The sequence below is a fragment of the Fusarium vanettenii genome (assembly GCF_000151355.1).
Source record: "Fusarium vanettenii 77-13-4 chromosome 4 genomic scaffold NECHAsca_3_chr4_2_0, whole genome shotgun sequence".
NCBI classification, from domain to species: Eukaryota; Fungi; Ascomycota; class Sordariomycetes; order Hypocreales; family Nectriaceae; genus Fusarium; species Fusarium vanettenii.
In genome coordinates, this window is record NW_003315879.1 from 1593600 (window position 1) to 1611179 (window position 17580).

Below are 17580 nucleotides of genomic sequence, written 5' to 3' on the forward strand. Positions count from 1 at the left end.
GCTGCTTTGTTGGGCACTTGAGGGCGCTGCGATTCGCCCGCTGTTTCCTTCGGGGCCACTCGACCCCCCGGCCCATGTCACGCTCAGCGCGCCGTGTACCTGCACCTGAGGAGCGCTTGTGCATGCATGCAGCAGCGCAACGCAAAGCACGGCAGACGGACGAACGTGCAAGCGAGCAGTCACTGCTGATTTATATCTAATAATACCTGCATCGTGCAAGCGCTGCGTCTGGCCGCTGGGGCAACGCGTTGTTTGCTGCCTTTCTGAGGGCATTCGGATCAGGTTCGTCCCAACTGAATGACACTTGACAAGCTCGTGACATCGCTCAGCCGGTCCTGTTACCGGGATAAGATGGCCTGCCTTGTACGGGCAAGAGAGCGGGGGAGGCGAAGAGCAGAGTGGAGGCCTGGAGAGCAACGGTTGCAGCCGGCGGCACGATGTCTTGCTTGACGGCCGCTACGACTCAACGGCCTCAGGCGGTCAACAACAAATTCATGAGGTTCAGTTCAGTTCAGTTAATGCCTTTACCGGCTCTTGTCTGAGTTGACCAAACCATTCCTCGCGTCGTCGATCCCACCAAACTCTCTTGCACAAGCGCACACCCGTCTCCGTACCTTGATCCCGAAAGTCGGAAACCAATCAGACCAAGATAGAGACCTTTGACTACTGTAGCTGCCGCCACCAACCGACGGGTTGTTCATCGTGATGAAGGGACGGGAAGGAAAAGGCCTCACCACGAACGGTATCAGACTGTCATCGACACCACCAACTACTCGATAGTTTCCGCGAATTATCGTGTACTAGTCATCGTGACTGCCACATCAACTGGCCAACAAAGCTCTTGGATCGGTTCAGATCGAGGGAGTCGTGTCCTCACCTCCCTCAGCAATTCAGCTCCTCCGCGAGACATGGCTTGCATGATGACTCGGGGCTAGAACCACACGAAGACGGAGATGCGCCACAGGAGTCAGAAGACAACACGCATTTGTGCATAGTGCCGTTTTTGCTTTTGCGGGTTTTCTCCGTCTTCTTTTCCCGTTGCTTTTCCTCTTGGCCCCGATCCACCCAGATCTTGTCCAGGATGGGCTGGCCTCGTCTTGGGTGTCCCACCTGGCCTGTCAACTCGAGATTACGAGGCCGAGAACACGACCCAGCACCGCCCGTTAGCAAAAAGTGATCACCAAAACAGAGCCAAGCGATCCGACCAAGCCCTCCCGTATTACGTACCCATCCAGGCTAGCTCGAGCAGCTGCCATGACCGGCCTTTTTCTTGCTGCGATAACAACATGGTGATTTTACCTATCGACGAATGAGCCTGCTTCGCTGCCATGCTTACGGAGGTTACATGCTGATGGCGCATCGTGGGAGTTATTCTTGACCATGTGCCGTTTGGCTCTACAATGGTTCCTCTCGATCAAGATCCCTGGCCCGTTACGCTCCGTTCTAACGACCCGTTGCTCTCACTGTGCCAGGAACAGACAGCCTCCATTTCCCTGTTTGGACCACCCCGGTACCTGGACCTCCATTCAGGCCTTGGAAGATGCTGATGCTGCAGATGACGGATGCAATTGAGGCTTGGTTTTCCTTAATCTGGGCATGCAGGGCAACATTTGAGAAAACAGATTGCCCTGTTCGGCGAGGGCGGGTAGCTCACCAAGGCAACGACCATCGACGTCCCAATCATGTCCTGTTGTCTGTTGTACAGATTGCTTTTGACAGGCAGGACAGATCCATTGTTGGGCGCTTGACATGTCGCTCAGATGACGATGAGATACAGTGCCTCACCCGCGACGCCAGAATTACATGGCACCCGCGGGTCTCACCCAGCCCTTCTTCTCGTTTATCATGGTTAGCGCCACGACTTCTCACAAAACGAATGCGACTGATACGTATTGATCGTCCTTCCTCGGATGTGCCCTGGTCTGTCCCAGTGACCCGAGAAAGAAGAGGGCCAGATGAACAGATCTAACGCCCGACGACACCCACAAAATGGTGCACAGACGGACTGGGAGTCCCTTGGCGCATCGGTTACTTGACCTAATCCAGTTGATGAAGCTTCGTGTACAGTCTCTCCAGAAGCCTTTGACTGACATTTCCAACAACCGAGGCAGAAGACAAACAGAGGCCGAACTGTCCGTTCAAGAGCCGCCTGGTTTGGTTGTCGTGACAATAACCCGCTGGAAACCATCCTCTGCCCTGAGCGCAACGCAAGATGTGCCTGAACTCTCCGAGCTGCATGCATTTCGTACCTGCAACACCAGGATGGGTGAGACCCAGCCCTTGTCTGTCCTCTTCTTCATCCCTCATGTCTCATCCCTCGCAGTCAGGCTCTGGGGCGTTTGCCAAGGACCATAGTGGTCCGCTCCACCGACCAAGCCTCTTCAGGGATCCATTTTCTCCCTCATTCAAGTTCCCGGTTCGTTGTCTCGCCCAGCTCCACCGCTGAGCGAGCGGCCAATTTCAGCCAGAGGTCGTGGAAGAGGCTTACGAAATCTCACCTTTTTTCAGCCTGCGATCGCTCAGCTGGTCCGCGAATAACCTCCCACCAGCGCCTCGACATTTCAGCAATGGGTTCTCCCTCCTTGCATGCACAAACATGCCTTGGTAATCTCGCCAAGTTGTGGCAGGTGAGTACTCGTACGGCTGACGACTGCTCTTGGACGCGATTTCCCTATTCTTAGTATAGGTAATAAGCCAATTTGCCCAGCTAATTACGATTTCCCTCCATTCCGCTGCAAGATCCATCTTCCTGCATTCCCGTGAAGGAGGCCTCGGTCCTTTAGACTTTGCGCCCAGAAATCCCGTCCTCCGTGGTCATCGGCGAGTTGGCCTTATCGTCATTATTGTGGGCAGTTCACTTGACCGTGATCCGGCCAAGCTTGTTGTCCATCCCCTGTCCAGAGGACGAACCTTTCAGGGGCCCTCCTCGCTCGATACGATGTCGTGCCGAACGAGTTGTCTGGTCAATTGGCTGCCCATTGATCTGACGTATGCAGTGCCATCCTTCCATCTGCAACCAGACTATTAGGATGCGCAAGTTCTCAGGCAGGGATGGGGGCTCCTTTTAAACTCCTGGCTTGGCCTCATGTGGCTCACTTCATGAGAGCATGATTCGGACATCACTCGTATACCCCTTTTCCATTGAAAAACAACACATGCACTGTGAATGTACGGTTGTGCTATTTCTGTACCAAATAATGTCCTAGTCAGCGTTTCAGTCCTCGGGTCCTATCCCACCAAATGTAGATGTCTGCAAGCCCAGAAGTCTTGGAGGCCCCGTGAGGCTTACAGTTCGCAGCTGAAGCTGTGAGAGTCGGGGCCAATAGCGTGTAGTTCTCCAAGGATGTCACCTCTCCCTGAGCTGGCAACCATTACCCAGTGGCAGGGACGGGAGCGTATGTTATTGGAAGAGAGGTCAGCTACAGAAATGCGGACCGAGTTGCCGCACCGTACTCCGTGCCGTAGGGCGATACGGGCACCACAAACTATTGAATGGGGCTGAAGATGATGAGATTTTTTTGGGCTCTCTGTCCTCGGGAATTAGCTCTGCCTGGAAGGGGACGATGGCCTCCAGATCGTGAAACATAGGCGTGACGCGACTCAATAAAGATCGCCCCTTATCCACCCCTTAACTCAAAGTGTGGGGAGTTCGAGGACCCTGGATTTCAAGCCACACCTGATGTGGGGAAGCGGAGTCCCAGCCACATGCTTTCTCACCGCCTTCAGCTGGGCCCCGCCACAACTTTTTTTGACCGGCAGAAAATTTGGCGAAGTTGGCGACGGTTGTAGATCTCTAGAACGACATCTCTGTAATACTTTTGTCAACCGCCAAAATGTCCGATACAGCCAGCCCAGTGCCAGAGCCGGCGCCTCAGACTGAGAAGCCTCAGGGAATGCGCAAGAATGGTATGGGTATTTCCCAGCCTGTCTCGTCATCACCAAGCTGACATTCCGATCGCAGGCAAGCAATGGCATGCTCCAAAGAAGGCCTTCCGACCCACAGCCGGCCTCAAGTCTTATGAGAAACGGTCGCAAGAGCGCGCTCTGTTGGCGCAGATAAAGGCGAAGGAAAAGGAGATGAAGGATGAGAAGGAGCAGTTGCGACAGGTAAGCAAGAAGCGCCTCTTTGCGAAGCTGTGACAATCATCTAATGCCGGACATTAGGAAAGGATCCAAGCTATCAAGGCCAAGCGAGAAAAGAAGGAGGAGAAGGAGCGATACGAGAAGATGGCCGAGAAGATGCACCGAAAACGAGTCGAGCGGCTGAAGCGCAAGGAGAAGAGAAACAAGCTGATCAACTCGTAATCGGGCGGCTCACGGTGGCATGGACGGGCAAAATCTCTTTGACAAACGTTATGATTCACGATGCGACATACCTCACTTGGAGCGGTTTTAGAGAATCGGATGCGGCGCAATATACGGATGGTTGAAGACGTGTTCATTGTTGAGTGGAAGATCAGCCTTGGGTGTTACGCAATATCGGGGACTCGGGACTGAGGCTGTGTATGTCGCTGATAGTTCCACTTAAACGGCATATAATCGATGTTTCAATGCGATTGAAGCACGTCTGGGTGTGAGGTGTTAAACGTCAACCTGGCTTGGGAACAGCTCACAATCGTCGGCAGGGCTTGGGCTGTCCCCTGCGTACATGCATAGGAGTTGCGTAATGAAGAATGACAGATGGCAGGAGGTTGCCAGTTCCTGGAACTCTCCTCAGCCATCAAATAATGTTTGTCTCGTAATATTCTCCTATATCTTTAATACCATACTTGAGAGTGGGACTGTGGAGGAAACAGATATCAGGCTGGGGCAACAAAGCGATACCGATCTTGTTAAGCTCATTACCCAGCCAAGCATCGGCAAATTAGTTTATCTTCAAGAAGTATCATAGATATGATACTATAACCCTTGATTTAGCCTCTGTGAATTAGCCGGTGTCCCTGGGCTATCTTGGTCAATAAAAAGGCCTGTCGTCTGCCCTCCGGTGACATGTGAAACTCACTGCCTGCGGATGGGAGCATGGGCCCACTCAGCCACAGACAGGGCACGTCACGTCCTTAAGTTACTCTACTGTACCCAGTCCACTCGGCGCTGGCCTGATGCATCCCGCAACAAACCTGGAAAGCTGCTGACCATCGGAGCTTGAGCCAGTCAGCGGGAATCTCTGCTGCCCTCTTTGGGCATCCCACCCCTTGCGTCGCAGGGTCCACGCGGATAGAGTTTTCGACAAGAAGGGACAGACGCAGACAGGGAGTGCGAAACCGGGAAACCGCTCACGCCATGGCCACCGCCGGTGCCTTCACGGGTCCCCGGGACTCGACAAACTCAGTCTCGAGCATCCGCTCAGGCAGCCGTCACCAGCTCAAACGATCCATCACCGAGCTCACTTCGCCCGTCAAGCTGAGCCGGCGCAAGGAGAAGGAACGCGAGCGCGACCGAGACCGCTATCATGACGACCGCACCCCGCCTTCGCACTACATATCCATATCCCATCCCGTGTCGGTGAGCCCGTATTATCAAGGTCGGGCATCGGTTGAGATCATGCCTCGGTCGGAGGGTGTCACGCCTATGATAAGCCCCGACCAGAGTCGACGGCCAAGCGTCATGCTGGCCAGGGAGGAAGAGAATAGGAATGGGAACGCGGCTGTTCCCGTGGAACCCAAATTGAATAAGGAGGAGAAGCTCAAGGAGGATCAAACAAAGTCATCCTCGCAGGTCGAGTGAGTTTCTCCAGTGTCATAGTCTATCACAGCACGATGCTAATACAGATTACTTAGGGGCCTGAAGCAATCACTCGTCGAACTCGGCACGTTCTCGACATCGACAGCCCGACGACTCGACGAGACCTACTACGCCGTTCTCGAAAAGATGACTACACTCCAATCCACCGTATCGGTCCTTAAGGAGCTGGCAGAGGAATCCCAGAGTATTCATAACAACTTTGAGAAGGACGCGCGCGAGATTGAAAATGACATCACGGCACAAATTGCAGCGATGGGGCAATTTGAAGAGCATCAGAACAATATCGAATCCCTCCAGGCTCGAATCCAAGATGGTCGTTCCAGGATCCGGGCCTTGAGTGAACGGGTTGATATTGTTCGTGAACGAGTTGAGCGCTGGGAGCGTCTCGATAAGGAGTCCCAAGACAAAACGCGACTGAGACTGAGGGCCATCATGATCTGCATGTCTGTCATCATGCTGACAATGCTTGTTCTATTCTTTGGCGCCCAGTACTTATCGCCAAACGGGGACATTGTGAGCAGTGATAGCTCTGAAACACCCCATATTGCTGAATCCATCGTCGAGTCCCGGAAGGAGGCAGGTCATACAGTACTACCGCCCACCACGCATGAGGGAGATGAAGCATATCTGCGGAGGAGGCATGAGGACGGAGGCGAAATACTGCATGCATTCGACGAACTGTGATGCCATTTGTTCTTGGCATATTTCGAGGCGCTCTTGACAAGCTTGCTTTACTGCTGTACGATTCATGATACCCATATTAGCGCGCAATACTACGTAGCATACAGATTGAGGACTTGGCGCGTATCTCTTGGCTCAAAGATGTCACGGCATTGGTATCAGCCAAGGCCGTTGTTTACAACCATGCAGCCGGATCAGAAGCCATATTTACCGTACAATCCATCAACTAGGCCAGCTGAGCTGTTCAGTGCCGCCACATCTCGGAGCTGCCGTCTGACCAAGTCCCTTTCCCCGCCGCCGAGCCGGTATCCCGGGCGGTCTTCTCCGCGTTGTCTTGTCTTGGGACTGGGACTGGAACCTTTGCCGTAGCCGCTGCCAAGCATCCAAACCCATTTTGGTAAAATCCTCGCGCGCATGGCCTTGGGAGTACGTAACAGTGGGACAAGCCACTTTGGAAACAAGGCCGAGCGGCTACTCTGACAGGAATCAAGCATGTGGCTTGTTTTGTCGGATAGAGGCATTGCTGGGTTGGGGGATGCAGGGTTACCCTACGCTGCATCTATTTGTTTTCGGCAGAGAGCCGAAGCGGAGGGAGACTTGTGGAAATTGATTAATTATTACCTGGGGAGTTTGGCATGTCTGTTTGAAGCGGACTGCATCACCTGTTATTAATGTCTGATGTTTACTTGTTCGTCTCATTTTCTCTACCGGCATCTAGCTTGTTAACGGAATGTAAGGGTCAATGAGTGAGTCCAGCACAACAAACACACAACAATGGGGAATCATCCCATAAATAGAGATCCACAAGCACGGGAAACTACCGGTCATGCTGCGCCAGACCGGTGTCGTGCCGTTTATCCCGAACGTTGGATGTGGATAAGCGGATGGTCACCGTTGACCCAACCCAGGGGATTGGGAATCGCCACTTGTTCCGTCATGTAGATACCCCCGTCGTGAGAAGCAAGTGCTTGCTAGCTGGGAAGTTGGTTCATGTCTCATGTCTCAGCAATCTTGACGGGTGTAACCAAACTGGTGAACCCTGGCTGTTGTGGGATCTAAGACGTCTAGTGCAATTCCACGGATATTGTGCCTGAGGGTTCAAGACAAACCGTTGAATTCCAATTGAAGTGACAGGGTCTTTCTTTTCAATATGTAAAATGTGAACTAGACCTCATCTACTTTGTTCTCCCTATTCACAGTCAGCCTTGATGTGGGTTAGGCCGAGATGAGCAGAGTTTGGGCGCCATTTTGAAGCCACGATTGGCCTGCTCGTAAAACCGTATTGTTGAGAAACAAACAGTCAGAGTAACTCTCAAAGGTCCTTCTCCTAGGCACCGCATGATGAGCGGCGCGTCGGTTGCGAATGGGGCAGAGGCCATCCAGTAATCTCTATTAGCGCGACCCTTGTCAGGAACAGCCACGATGCACAACTCCAAGAGTGGATGCCATCGTGGCTAACATGGCTAAAGTCACCTCACAATCTAGCAGATATTTTGATCTTCGGCCTGTTAAATCCGAGTCAGCAACGGGCAGATATGACAAGTCGTTGCTTGCCAAACATGCCGTCATTTATGCCTCTCAGAATGAAGACCCAGCTCGTAGAAAACATAGCAGAAGCTCAACCGGAGAAAATCTGGAGGAAACACGGACTTTGCCATGCTTGTGGTACGGCAAAAAGATTCCGATAAAACAGGGCTGTGAGAGTCTGGGCGAGTGGCTTGGGACTTGGCGGCACACGTCATGCCCCTCACTTTGGCGCTTTGCACGCGCAAGTGCCCAGCACGAGCTGGTGACCTTGTAAAAGACGCCAAGTGCAAGAATATATAAGAAGAAACAAGGCGTCAATACTTGAAAGAGACTCATATTCCCCTTTCTCTTGATATTGAGCGACATACGTGACCAATAGGGGTGACGCGGCTTTGAACAGGTTGCAGTGCATCAGCAGTAGGAAATACTGACGTAGTTGCTGCCCAGAAGCACAGAGCTCCTCCTTCTGCTCGAGTCAACCAACGGGTACCAAACTTGACCACGACGAGCCTGGAGCTGACAGCAGCCAGCCCCGCCAAACCCAAGTATCGTCCTGGGCTTTCCGCGTACCGACGGATAATCAACTTGACCTACCAGGGCCCATCTTGGCAATATCTCTCTTCTGAAACCCGCCCAGAATCCAGCTTGACCAAGTCATTGGCATCTTCCCCTCCTCCACCGACTCCTCCCCGACGGCGTCATCTCCCCTTCTCAACCTCACGGATCGAGTCCCCAAAGCTTCGGTCGAATACCTTCCTTGTTACGAGCCATGGCTGCTGAGGCCGGAGACAAGCCCGCGGTCGTCGATGGCGCTACCCCCGAGGCGACACCAAATTCCACCGTCGAACTGCCCGTCCGAACGACGAAACGAGATGCTACGCCGCCGCCAGGCCAGTCGCTCACCGGAAAGCAGGAGCACTGTGAGTCGCGACGCGTTCAACATACGGGACAGGCGCTGATACATGATAGACCTAAAGCGAGAGCTCATCTCTGAGCAGGTAAAATGGGAGATTAACGAGCTCAACTCCACGACGGCCCTCCAGCGCTTCGGTGCGCCCTTCCGCTCCGATCATGGAGAGGTCTCACCCCAAGAATCCGAGCTGCCTATTCTGCGATACATCTTTGTTCATCATGTTCGAGACTTTCCCTTCCTAGACAAGGCGCGCGAGAAGGAATTCTGGCAGGACAAGCTCCAGGTGGTGAGTAACCAGTATGCGGCAGCATTGGGATTTAGTGCTGACAACCATTACACAGTTCCTTGAGTCCTTTGCAGGCAAGTCAATCTCATCCTCTGAGGATCGCCTGGAGGAGACGAAACGCCGAAAGCTCGCCACCAAGGCTAGAAAACTTGTTGAGTTGATGATGGTCTCCGGAATCGGAACATCATCTGGTTTCGAAGAGCGCATTCGATTTTCAGAGATTGAGATCGTGGATAGCAATGCCATCGAGACTGGGGTGATGCATACCCTGCCCGAGGGCAACTATATCAACGGCTGGGATGTCAACGTTGCCGGTGTGCGCGTCACTCAGGTCAAGCATACGATTCGAAAGCATAAACACGCCGAGTTCATCTTGAGGGTCAAAAAGAAGGGAGAGTTGGAATACTACGTTGGCCGGAGGTACAGCGACTTTGCAAAGCTTCATAGGCGACTGCGCAATGAGCTCCCTGGTCGAGTACTACCGGATATGCCTAAGAAGAACAAGTCCGACACAACGACCGCCTTGACATCTGTATTCAGCAATGGAAACGACTCAGATGCTTCCTCCATCTCTTCAGTATCAACCCGGGTAACTGGCCTTGCCCCTACTCCCGATGGCTCTTCATCAATGCTTTCACCCGGTAAGGCGATCATTAATCTCTGTGATTCTCATACTGACACACGTCAAGGTCATCGCAGGGCTGGCTCAGCGGCTTCTTTCCGATCAAGCCGCTCAAGGGGACTGAATTCACCCAAGATTCCTTCACCGCGAGCATCTGTCGAAGGAGGAAGACTAAGTCCAGGTGTTGTTCCAAGCCCTGATAAAGAGGTAGGCTTCATCCTGGGATCACTTGATATCATCAACTAATTTGGCATAGACCACTGTCGTTCTCTGGCGTGAGAATCAGCGTATCTCACTTCGGTCCTTCATTCGATCTCTCCTACACAACCCCCAGGTCGCCAATACAAACGCCATACAGGAATTCTTGACTGGTGAACCTATCACCCCGGCAGATGAAGATGTAGAGGACATTATCCGGAGAAAGGCGCTCGACGAAAAGCGTATGGAAGAACAGAAGCAATTCTACGAGATTGCCCGGAAACGAGCTGCTGAGCTTGATGAGTACATGGAACAGTGAGTATTTCCGACTACAGGATGATCCACCGACTAACCCGCTCAGGTTCCGCCGAGACATTGTCGAACGCAATGGACTCACAATGCTCTTCAAGGAGATCAAGGAAAAGGAAACGATCCCGGACCTCAGCATCCAGTATCGAAAGTTTGCCGAGTGGCTTCGTATTGAGATTGCCGCCGTCATCTATCACCTTTTCCTTGCCGAGGACAACTCCCCTGAGCTCTTTGCACAGGCGAAGCGGATTCACTCTCTTATTCCGTACTCACTCATGAAGAATGTGATTCGAATCGCCAACCCAGCTGCCGTCATGTCGGGCGTTCTCGATATCTTCCTGGCTCAGCCCTTTGGCACGCGGTCGTTGATGCAGAGAATCTTCTCTCTGACTCTCAACGACGGTATCAGGAGCTTCCAGAAATCAATCGATATCCTGAGTACTAAGATCAGTGACCCAGTCTTCTCAGACAAGATGTACAAGTACACACACTCGGAAGAGCACATCAAGCTGGCTATCCGTGAGGAGGCCGAGGCGGATGACGTGGACCTGATTGTTGCAATCTTGAGATCAGACCTCATCGAGCCAGGGCTGACAGGAGAGCAAATCCAGAGGCTCTACAATGCCTACGTCGCATTCAACAATGCTGTCGAAAATATTGATGAAGAGTTGCGGCAGGGTGCCGAGCTGTTTTCATACCTGAAGCAGTACCTCAAGCTCTGCACTCGTCAGCGGGACAAGGAAATGATGCTTCAGTTGATCGAAGAGCCTGTGACACTGCAGCTTTTCCGGGATCTCTTTACGATCTTTTACGAACCTCTTGTACGAGTTTACAAGTCGGCAAATGTCTACAACAGTGTCACAGACTTTGCTGTGTTTATCGATGACATGATTCAGGTAAGATGCATAATGAGACGTGAGTCGGAAAACCACAGCTAACTTGTTTCCAGGTTGTCGACAAGTGCAGAGAGCAAGACGCTTCTGCCGACCCCAACCAAACTGTTCAAGCATTCATCGACCTCTGTCAGAGACATGAGCATAATTTTTACAAGTTTGTTCATGAAGTTCATACACACGACAACGGCCTCTTTACCCAGCTCATGGGCTGGATCGAGGGCATCCTTGAGTTCCTTCGAAAGGGTCCAAAGAACGGAACTCTCAACGTCAACGCATTGTTCGAGGGCGGCGTTAGCACGGGACTGCTGGACAAGACCAAGGCAATTGAGGAGATCAATGCACTCATCGCATGGCAAGAAGCACGAAAGAAGTGGCACAACGACAAGACGCGGCAGAAGATGGCGGCAGAGGGACATGCGGGAAGTGACATGATGCCCACTGGAATGGCCTTTAACTCATCAGACTTTGGGCTTGATAGCGATGACCTTGAAGACATGGCATACGACGATGGGTCTGATTCGGAGCTAGAAGCGGAGCAAGAGGATGAGATGGATCCCATCGAAGCTGAGAGACGACGCAGAGCCAAGCGACAGGATCGCTTACGGCGAAGTGCAGGAGAACCAGTAAAACCTCCCGTCGGCGAGGTTCACAAGCTGACGGAGAATTTCCTGGTCATGTTGCGGGACGTTTTGGCGGATTAGCTTTCAAGATATCCATTTTGCTTGTTTTCACGGTTGATCGAGTGTCGACCAGGGTAAGGAGTTGCGTTGATTATTACACCAAGAAGTTTGTTTAAGACGGAGGGATAGAGTATACTGAACAAGATTATAAGCATCATACAATTGGACTCTATCAATGAGACTGATCGGACGTGAGGATGATCTGTGAGAGCCGGACTTTGAAGACCGGCGGGTTCTCCTAGCTTCTCGGCTTTGTATCCGGGCCGGTCGTGATAGTGGATCCGACAGCACATGCCGAGCCACAGGAGCGCCGGGAACGGCGGGGGGGAGGAGCCGAAGGGAAAATGCTTCCGGCTCGGCACGTGATGAGCTGGAAGTTCTCGTCGTCATGGATTCTCAACAGCGAATTCTCCCGAACCCTGGGGCGAGGAAGCGAGGTTGGAGGCAAAGAATGGTAGAGGAGAGCCCGATTTATAGAAATAACAATGACTGACAGCCAATTGGCAGCTTGAACTGCACCTCGGTCCAGGATTCGACTTTCACTTGCAGCAGCGTCAAGACGTCCGGGGAATTTGTCGCTGTAACTGCAGCGACTACAGTGGCTGACTGACCTGTGACCTGTGGGCGAGTGGCCTGTGTGCTGATAATAAGCCAACGCTGATTGGCCGGATCAACCGAGGAGCCGAGAGAATCCGTCCCGGTAGAGCCTCGCGGCGTGCGCCCAAAAAACGTCAAGGGAAATGTCGATTGGCTAAACATCATCCCTCCCAAAAGTTCAAACCTGCCTTTGCTCGCTCGTCCGCCACCCGAGCCCTTCGATAACCCCATTCGATTCTCTCGCGGATGCAGCTTGGTGATACCGACTTGGATTGATCATGGCTTCTTCTATGGCAATGAGGAGATTGGCCGCTGGCCCTGCTGTGAGTAGCTGCCCACGAACCACCCCGGTTCGTCCTGCGCCTGTCGTGATGGCTTCATCATGGTAGCGGTTTGTCCGTTACTTGTCGCGAGGAGCTCTCCGGGGCCTCATTGTGCTTTACTGACCATTGAGAATAGTTCTCGCGGGCCGCTAGGTTCCCTTCCAGAGCTTTCTCTACTACCCGACCAGTTGGTATGACATCTTGACCGAATCTCCCTGATTGCCGCCACATGCTGACCTCGATCTTCTACAGCCCGAGTCATCGCCAATGGTCCTCTCCGTGCTAAGGAGGCCTCTCCTTTCGTGAGCACCAAGTACGCCGTCATCGTATGTCCCCCTCCCGCCTGCCCGCGCGGCCAGGAATCGTTAGAATCACGCCAATTGACACTTTACCCCAGGACCACGAGTACGATGCCCTCGTCGTTGGTGCCGGTGGTGCCGGTCTGCGAGCCGCCTTCGGTCTTGCTGAGGCCGGTTTCAACACTGCCTGTATCTCCAAGCTGTTCCCGACCCGAAGTCACACTGTTGCTGCTCAAGGTGGTATCAACGCCGCCCTCGGTAACATGCACGAGGACGACTGGCGATGGCACATGTACGATACCGTCAAGGGTTCAGATTGGCTGGGTGACCAGGACGCTATTCACTACATGACCCGCGAGGCTCCCGCTTCCATTATCGAGCTTGAGAACTACGGCTGCCCTTTCTCGCGAACCGAGGAAGGCAAGATGTGAGAATGCCTTGAAAACTGTCTGTATTCGGCTGCTAACGCCTCACAGCTACCAGCGAGCTTTCGGTGGTCAGTCCAAGGAGTTCGGCAAGGGTGGCCAGGCCTACCGATGCTGTGCTGCCGCTGACCGAACCGGCCACGCCCTCCTTCACACCCTCTACGGCCAGTCCCTCCGCCACAAGACCAACTACTTCATCGAGTACTTCGCCCTCGACCTGATCATGCAGGACGGTGAGTGCCGCGGTGTCCTCGCCTACAACCAGGAGGACGGCACCCTGCACCGATTCCTTGCCAACCACACTGTCCTCGCCACTGGTGGTTACGGCCGAGCCTACTTCAGCTGCACTTCCGCCCACACTTGCACTGGTGACGGTATGGCCATGGTCGCCCGTGCCGGTCTCCCCAACCAGGATCTCGAGTTCGTCCAGTTCCACCCCACTGGTATCTATGGTGCTGGCTGCCTGATCACCGAGGGTGCTCGTGGTGAGGGTGGTTTCCTCCTCAACTCCGAGGGTGAGCGATTCATGGAGCGATATGCTCCTACTGCCCGCGATCTTGCTTCTCGTGACGTCGTCTCCCGATCCATGACCATGGAGATCCGCGACGGCCGTGGTGTCGGTGCTGAGAAGGACCACATCTTCCTCCAGCTGAGCCATCTGCCCGCCGAGATTCTTGCTGAGCGTCTGCCCGGTATCTCTGAGACTGCCGGTATTTTCGCTGGTGTCGATGTCCGCAAGCAGCCCATTCCCGTTCTTCCCACCGTCCACTACAACATGGGTGGTATCCCTACCCGATACACCGGTGAGGTCCTCACCGTCGATGAGCAGGGCGAGGACAAGGTTGTCCCTGGCCTGTACGCTTGCGGTGAGGCTGCTTGCGTGTCTGTCCACGGTGCTAACCGTCTGGGTGCCAACTCCCTGCTGGATCTTGTCGTCTTTGGCCGTGCCGTTTCCCACACCATCCGTGACAAGTTCAACCCCGGCGATGCCCTGAAGCCCACTGCTGCTGATGCTGGTGCCGATCACATCGAGGTCCTCGACAAGGTCCGAACCGCCGACGGCTCCAAGAGCACCGCTGAGATCCGTCTTGCTATGCAGAAGGCCATGCAGACTGAGGTCAGCGTGTTCCGAACCCAGGAGAGCTTGGACGAGGGTGTCCGCAAGATGAAGGAGATTGATGCCCTGTACGCCGATGTTGGCATGAAGGACCGCAGCATGATCTGGAACTCTGATCTCGTCGAGACTCTCGAGCTCCGAAACCTCCTGACTTGCGCGTAAGTTACCATGATATACCTTTCAGTAGTGATTTGCTAACACAGTGTCATAGCATGCAAACCGCCACCTCTGCCGCCAACCGAAAGGAGTCTCGCGGTGCTCACGCCCGCGAGGATTACCCCGACCGAGACGACAAGAACTGGATGAAGCACACCCTCTCCTTCCAGAGGGAGCCCCACGGCGAGGTCGAGCTCAAGTACCGCAAGGTCATCTCCACCACCCTGGACGAGGCCGAGTGCAAGCCCGTGCCGCCCTTCAAGCGTGTATACTAAGTGGGGTGCGGTCTGGGACGTCGAGGAGTTATTTAGATTGTTGGGAAACTTGACATGATTCTACGCAAGGCAGCGTCTCCTTTGTGGCAAGATGTGCAATATATATCCGTTAGGGGAATGGCATCAAGAAGGGAAGAGAAAGCGAGAGGTTGGTCCCCGGGGGTCACGACGGAGACCCTTGAAGAGGTGGGGGCGTGTATTTGTCGGTTTTTTGTAGCCCAGGTTAAAAGAATTGAAAAAGAACAGTTTTTTTGTCCTACGTTTGGTTTCTATCAACTGGTGTTGGTGAAGAGGGAGTTGGATATGCTCGACGGTCTGAGACAGAGTCTCCTTGGAGACTGTGACGATGTTGTTCTTGTTGACAATCCTGTCTCTCGCTATGAAGGGTGAGGAGGAGTAAGGGCATCGGTGCAAGGTGGCACTGCGTAAACAGACATGGGTAAGATCTGGTCCCAAGGTACAGCCGTTATCATGTCTGAATTCAGAATATGCTAACACCAGCAACGGTGTAACTGCCACAACGGTCTCCATGCATGGTAATTTTAAATACAATACCAGCTGGAATGCCAGAAACAGCTACTTGAAGACAAACTGCACACAATATTTTGGGTTTCCCTCTCTTTCATATGAAGTTCGACTTTGTGCCTGAACTTGGAAATCCGTAATTGCCAGTCTCCCACAAGTTACCCTATGCTTTTACTGATATCATGCGTAGCCGACATTCTTCAACGATAGGTACCTAAGTTGATAAAAATAGAACAACTGCTTCCTGCCATATCAAAGATTTATTTATAAACCACCGAGCCAACGGAAGGCATTGATGAGTCTTAGGTAGGAAGACGTTACAGCACATGCCTTGCAAGGCGCGTATCGTGGTTGTGGCTGAGTCAATCTGGACCCACCCAGGTTATCGGGTGGGGCACCCCGCACTGCCCGATCTCCCGCGCTCTCGAGACAATGGTGATTCTGGGCGCAGAGCATGATACAATCGAAGACTTCATAGAGCTTGAAGCAAGCATTCAGAGGGGTAGATAAAATAGAACTCTGGCTGTTCCGGACCATGTAGAGTACGGAAGGATGCCACCTCCCACCGCATCGGGGGAAAAAAAGAAATGGCACCTGGCCGTCAGAGCTTGACCCTCCTATTTTGATCTAGTGATTTCTCAACCAACAGATGACTCCAAGGAGATTAAGCGGTGTTTTTACATAGAAGAGAGCTTTGGCCATCTATTGGTATTATTCTTAAAATTTATTTCCATGTCTTGCTTTTCTGTGTCGTTACTGTAAAGTGAGTACTGCTCTACAGATACGATGAGGTGCTCTAAGCTGCCCACAAAGGTCTGCAGCCAGAGACTAACGCACGGGCCTGGGGCCTGTGCCCTATGGGCTTCCTTTCCAGTGGCGGTTATCACCGAAGAAAGCAGTTTGGCGCAGCGGAAGCGCGGTATGTTCCCTCAACTCCACAACTCACCATCACACTCACTGATTCATTCAATAGCCGGGCTCATAACCCGGAGGTCTCAGGATCGAAACCTGAAACTGCTACGGTTCTTTTTTGCCGTTCGTGATGTCTTTTTTGGTGTTTTTATCATGTCTTTTCGTTGTTTTCCCATCCACTATGACCTGGATACCTTTTTGCGTATTTGGGGCCGGATTGCGACCTCTGCGACGGCTCCCTTGCCCAAAAGACTATCAGGAAAGGTCGTAGATTGTTTCTTATGCCGTTGGTAAAAAAAGAAACTGCCATTTTTGACCAACCCTCCGGCTAGAGGCTCTGTAACGGCACTCTTCCTTTCGCAACTTCAACTGTAAGATAGGACCTCATATTCATAATTGAAGGAGTCCTCTTCCTGCTCAGATTAGCTTCCTGGGCTCGGGCGTTGTCAGGTGCAAGCCATATTGCTCTGTGAGTGTCAATAGGGCGGTAACGCGACCGCAGCCAACTTCGCCTGGGCCCCCGTCCTACTTCAAACCTTCGGTGACTGCCTTGGGTCCTCCTTTCCGACGTAAGATTGGAATCAACGCTGTGCCTAGTAGCATTCGAATCCTTTTCCTTTTCTTTTCTGACTACGGTTTGTTTGGAGCACAAACACTTCTGTGTGTATGCCGCTCTTTTGTTTTCAGCCACGATGGGGCGACCACACCTGTGGCTGGCACTGTTAACTATTGATAGTACCTGTGCCAGTTCAATCCTTACTCCAATTGAGAAAGTCCATATTACAATCTAATGACCATGATGTCTGTCCAGTGTGATGTCTACCCAAATGCCCAAAACAGCACCTGGAGGTGCACGTGACAAGTCAAAATTAGCGATCGGGCAGGGCTTAGGGCGAGCCGTTGGAGATTTGTGGGGCCATCCACGAGCCAGAGCCGCCAGTGCCACGTGACATCCACAACTGTCAATTTCAAGGGGTTGATGTCGAGTCCTGTGCAGTTATCCTTCTGCGTCTATGCCGAGTCTCTTTGGCTGCTTGTTAGATATAATTGATTGTGATGTATTGAATGTGCGTATGATTTAAGCTCTTCGCCCACGC

At 52.8% G+C, this 17580-nt stretch overlaps 3 protein-coding genes across 3 annotated transcripts; all 3 read left to right on the forward strand.

Annotated features, from left to right (window-relative positions):
- Nucleotides 1-3833: 3833 nt before the first annotated feature.
- NECHADRAFT_79045 (uncharacterized protein) lies at nt 3834-4305 on the forward strand (the record flags this gene model as incomplete). Its single annotated transcript, XM_003051660.1, has 3 exons — nt 3834-3906; nt 3962-4107; nt 4165-4305. The coding sequence occupies 3 exons, from the start codon at nt 3834-3836 to the stop codon at nt 4303-4305; spliced, it is 360 nt and encodes a 119-aa protein (XP_003051706.1).
- A 975-nt stretch (nt 4306-5280) lies between these two features.
- Nucleotides 5281-6653, forward strand: NECHADRAFT_100070 (uncharacterized protein; the record flags this gene model as incomplete). The annotated part of the gene is made up of 3 exons (XM_003051661.1): nt 5281-5720; nt 5778-6255; nt 6531-6653. The coding sequence occupies 3 exons, from the start codon at nt 5281-5283 to the stop codon at nt 6651-6653; spliced, it is 1041 nt and encodes a 346-aa protein (XP_003051707.1).
- Nucleotides 6654-8719: 2066 nt separating this feature from the next.
- Nucleotides 8720-15305, forward strand: NECHADRAFT_68374 (uncharacterized protein; the record flags this gene model as incomplete). The annotated part of the gene is made up of 13 exons (XM_003051662.1): nt 8720-8870; nt 8920-9149; nt 9205-9927; nt 10028-10284; nt 10331-11174; nt 11228-11860; nt 12066-12308; nt 12506-12651; nt 12866-12927; nt 13027-13100; nt 13172-13500; nt 13550-14773; nt 14827-15305. 13 exons carry the CDS (start codon nt 8720-8722, stop codon nt 15044-15046), a joined length of 5136 nt encoding a protein of 1711 aa, XP_003051708.1. The 3' UTR covers nt 15047-15305.
- Between the last annotated feature and the right edge of the window lie 2275 nt (nt 15306-17580).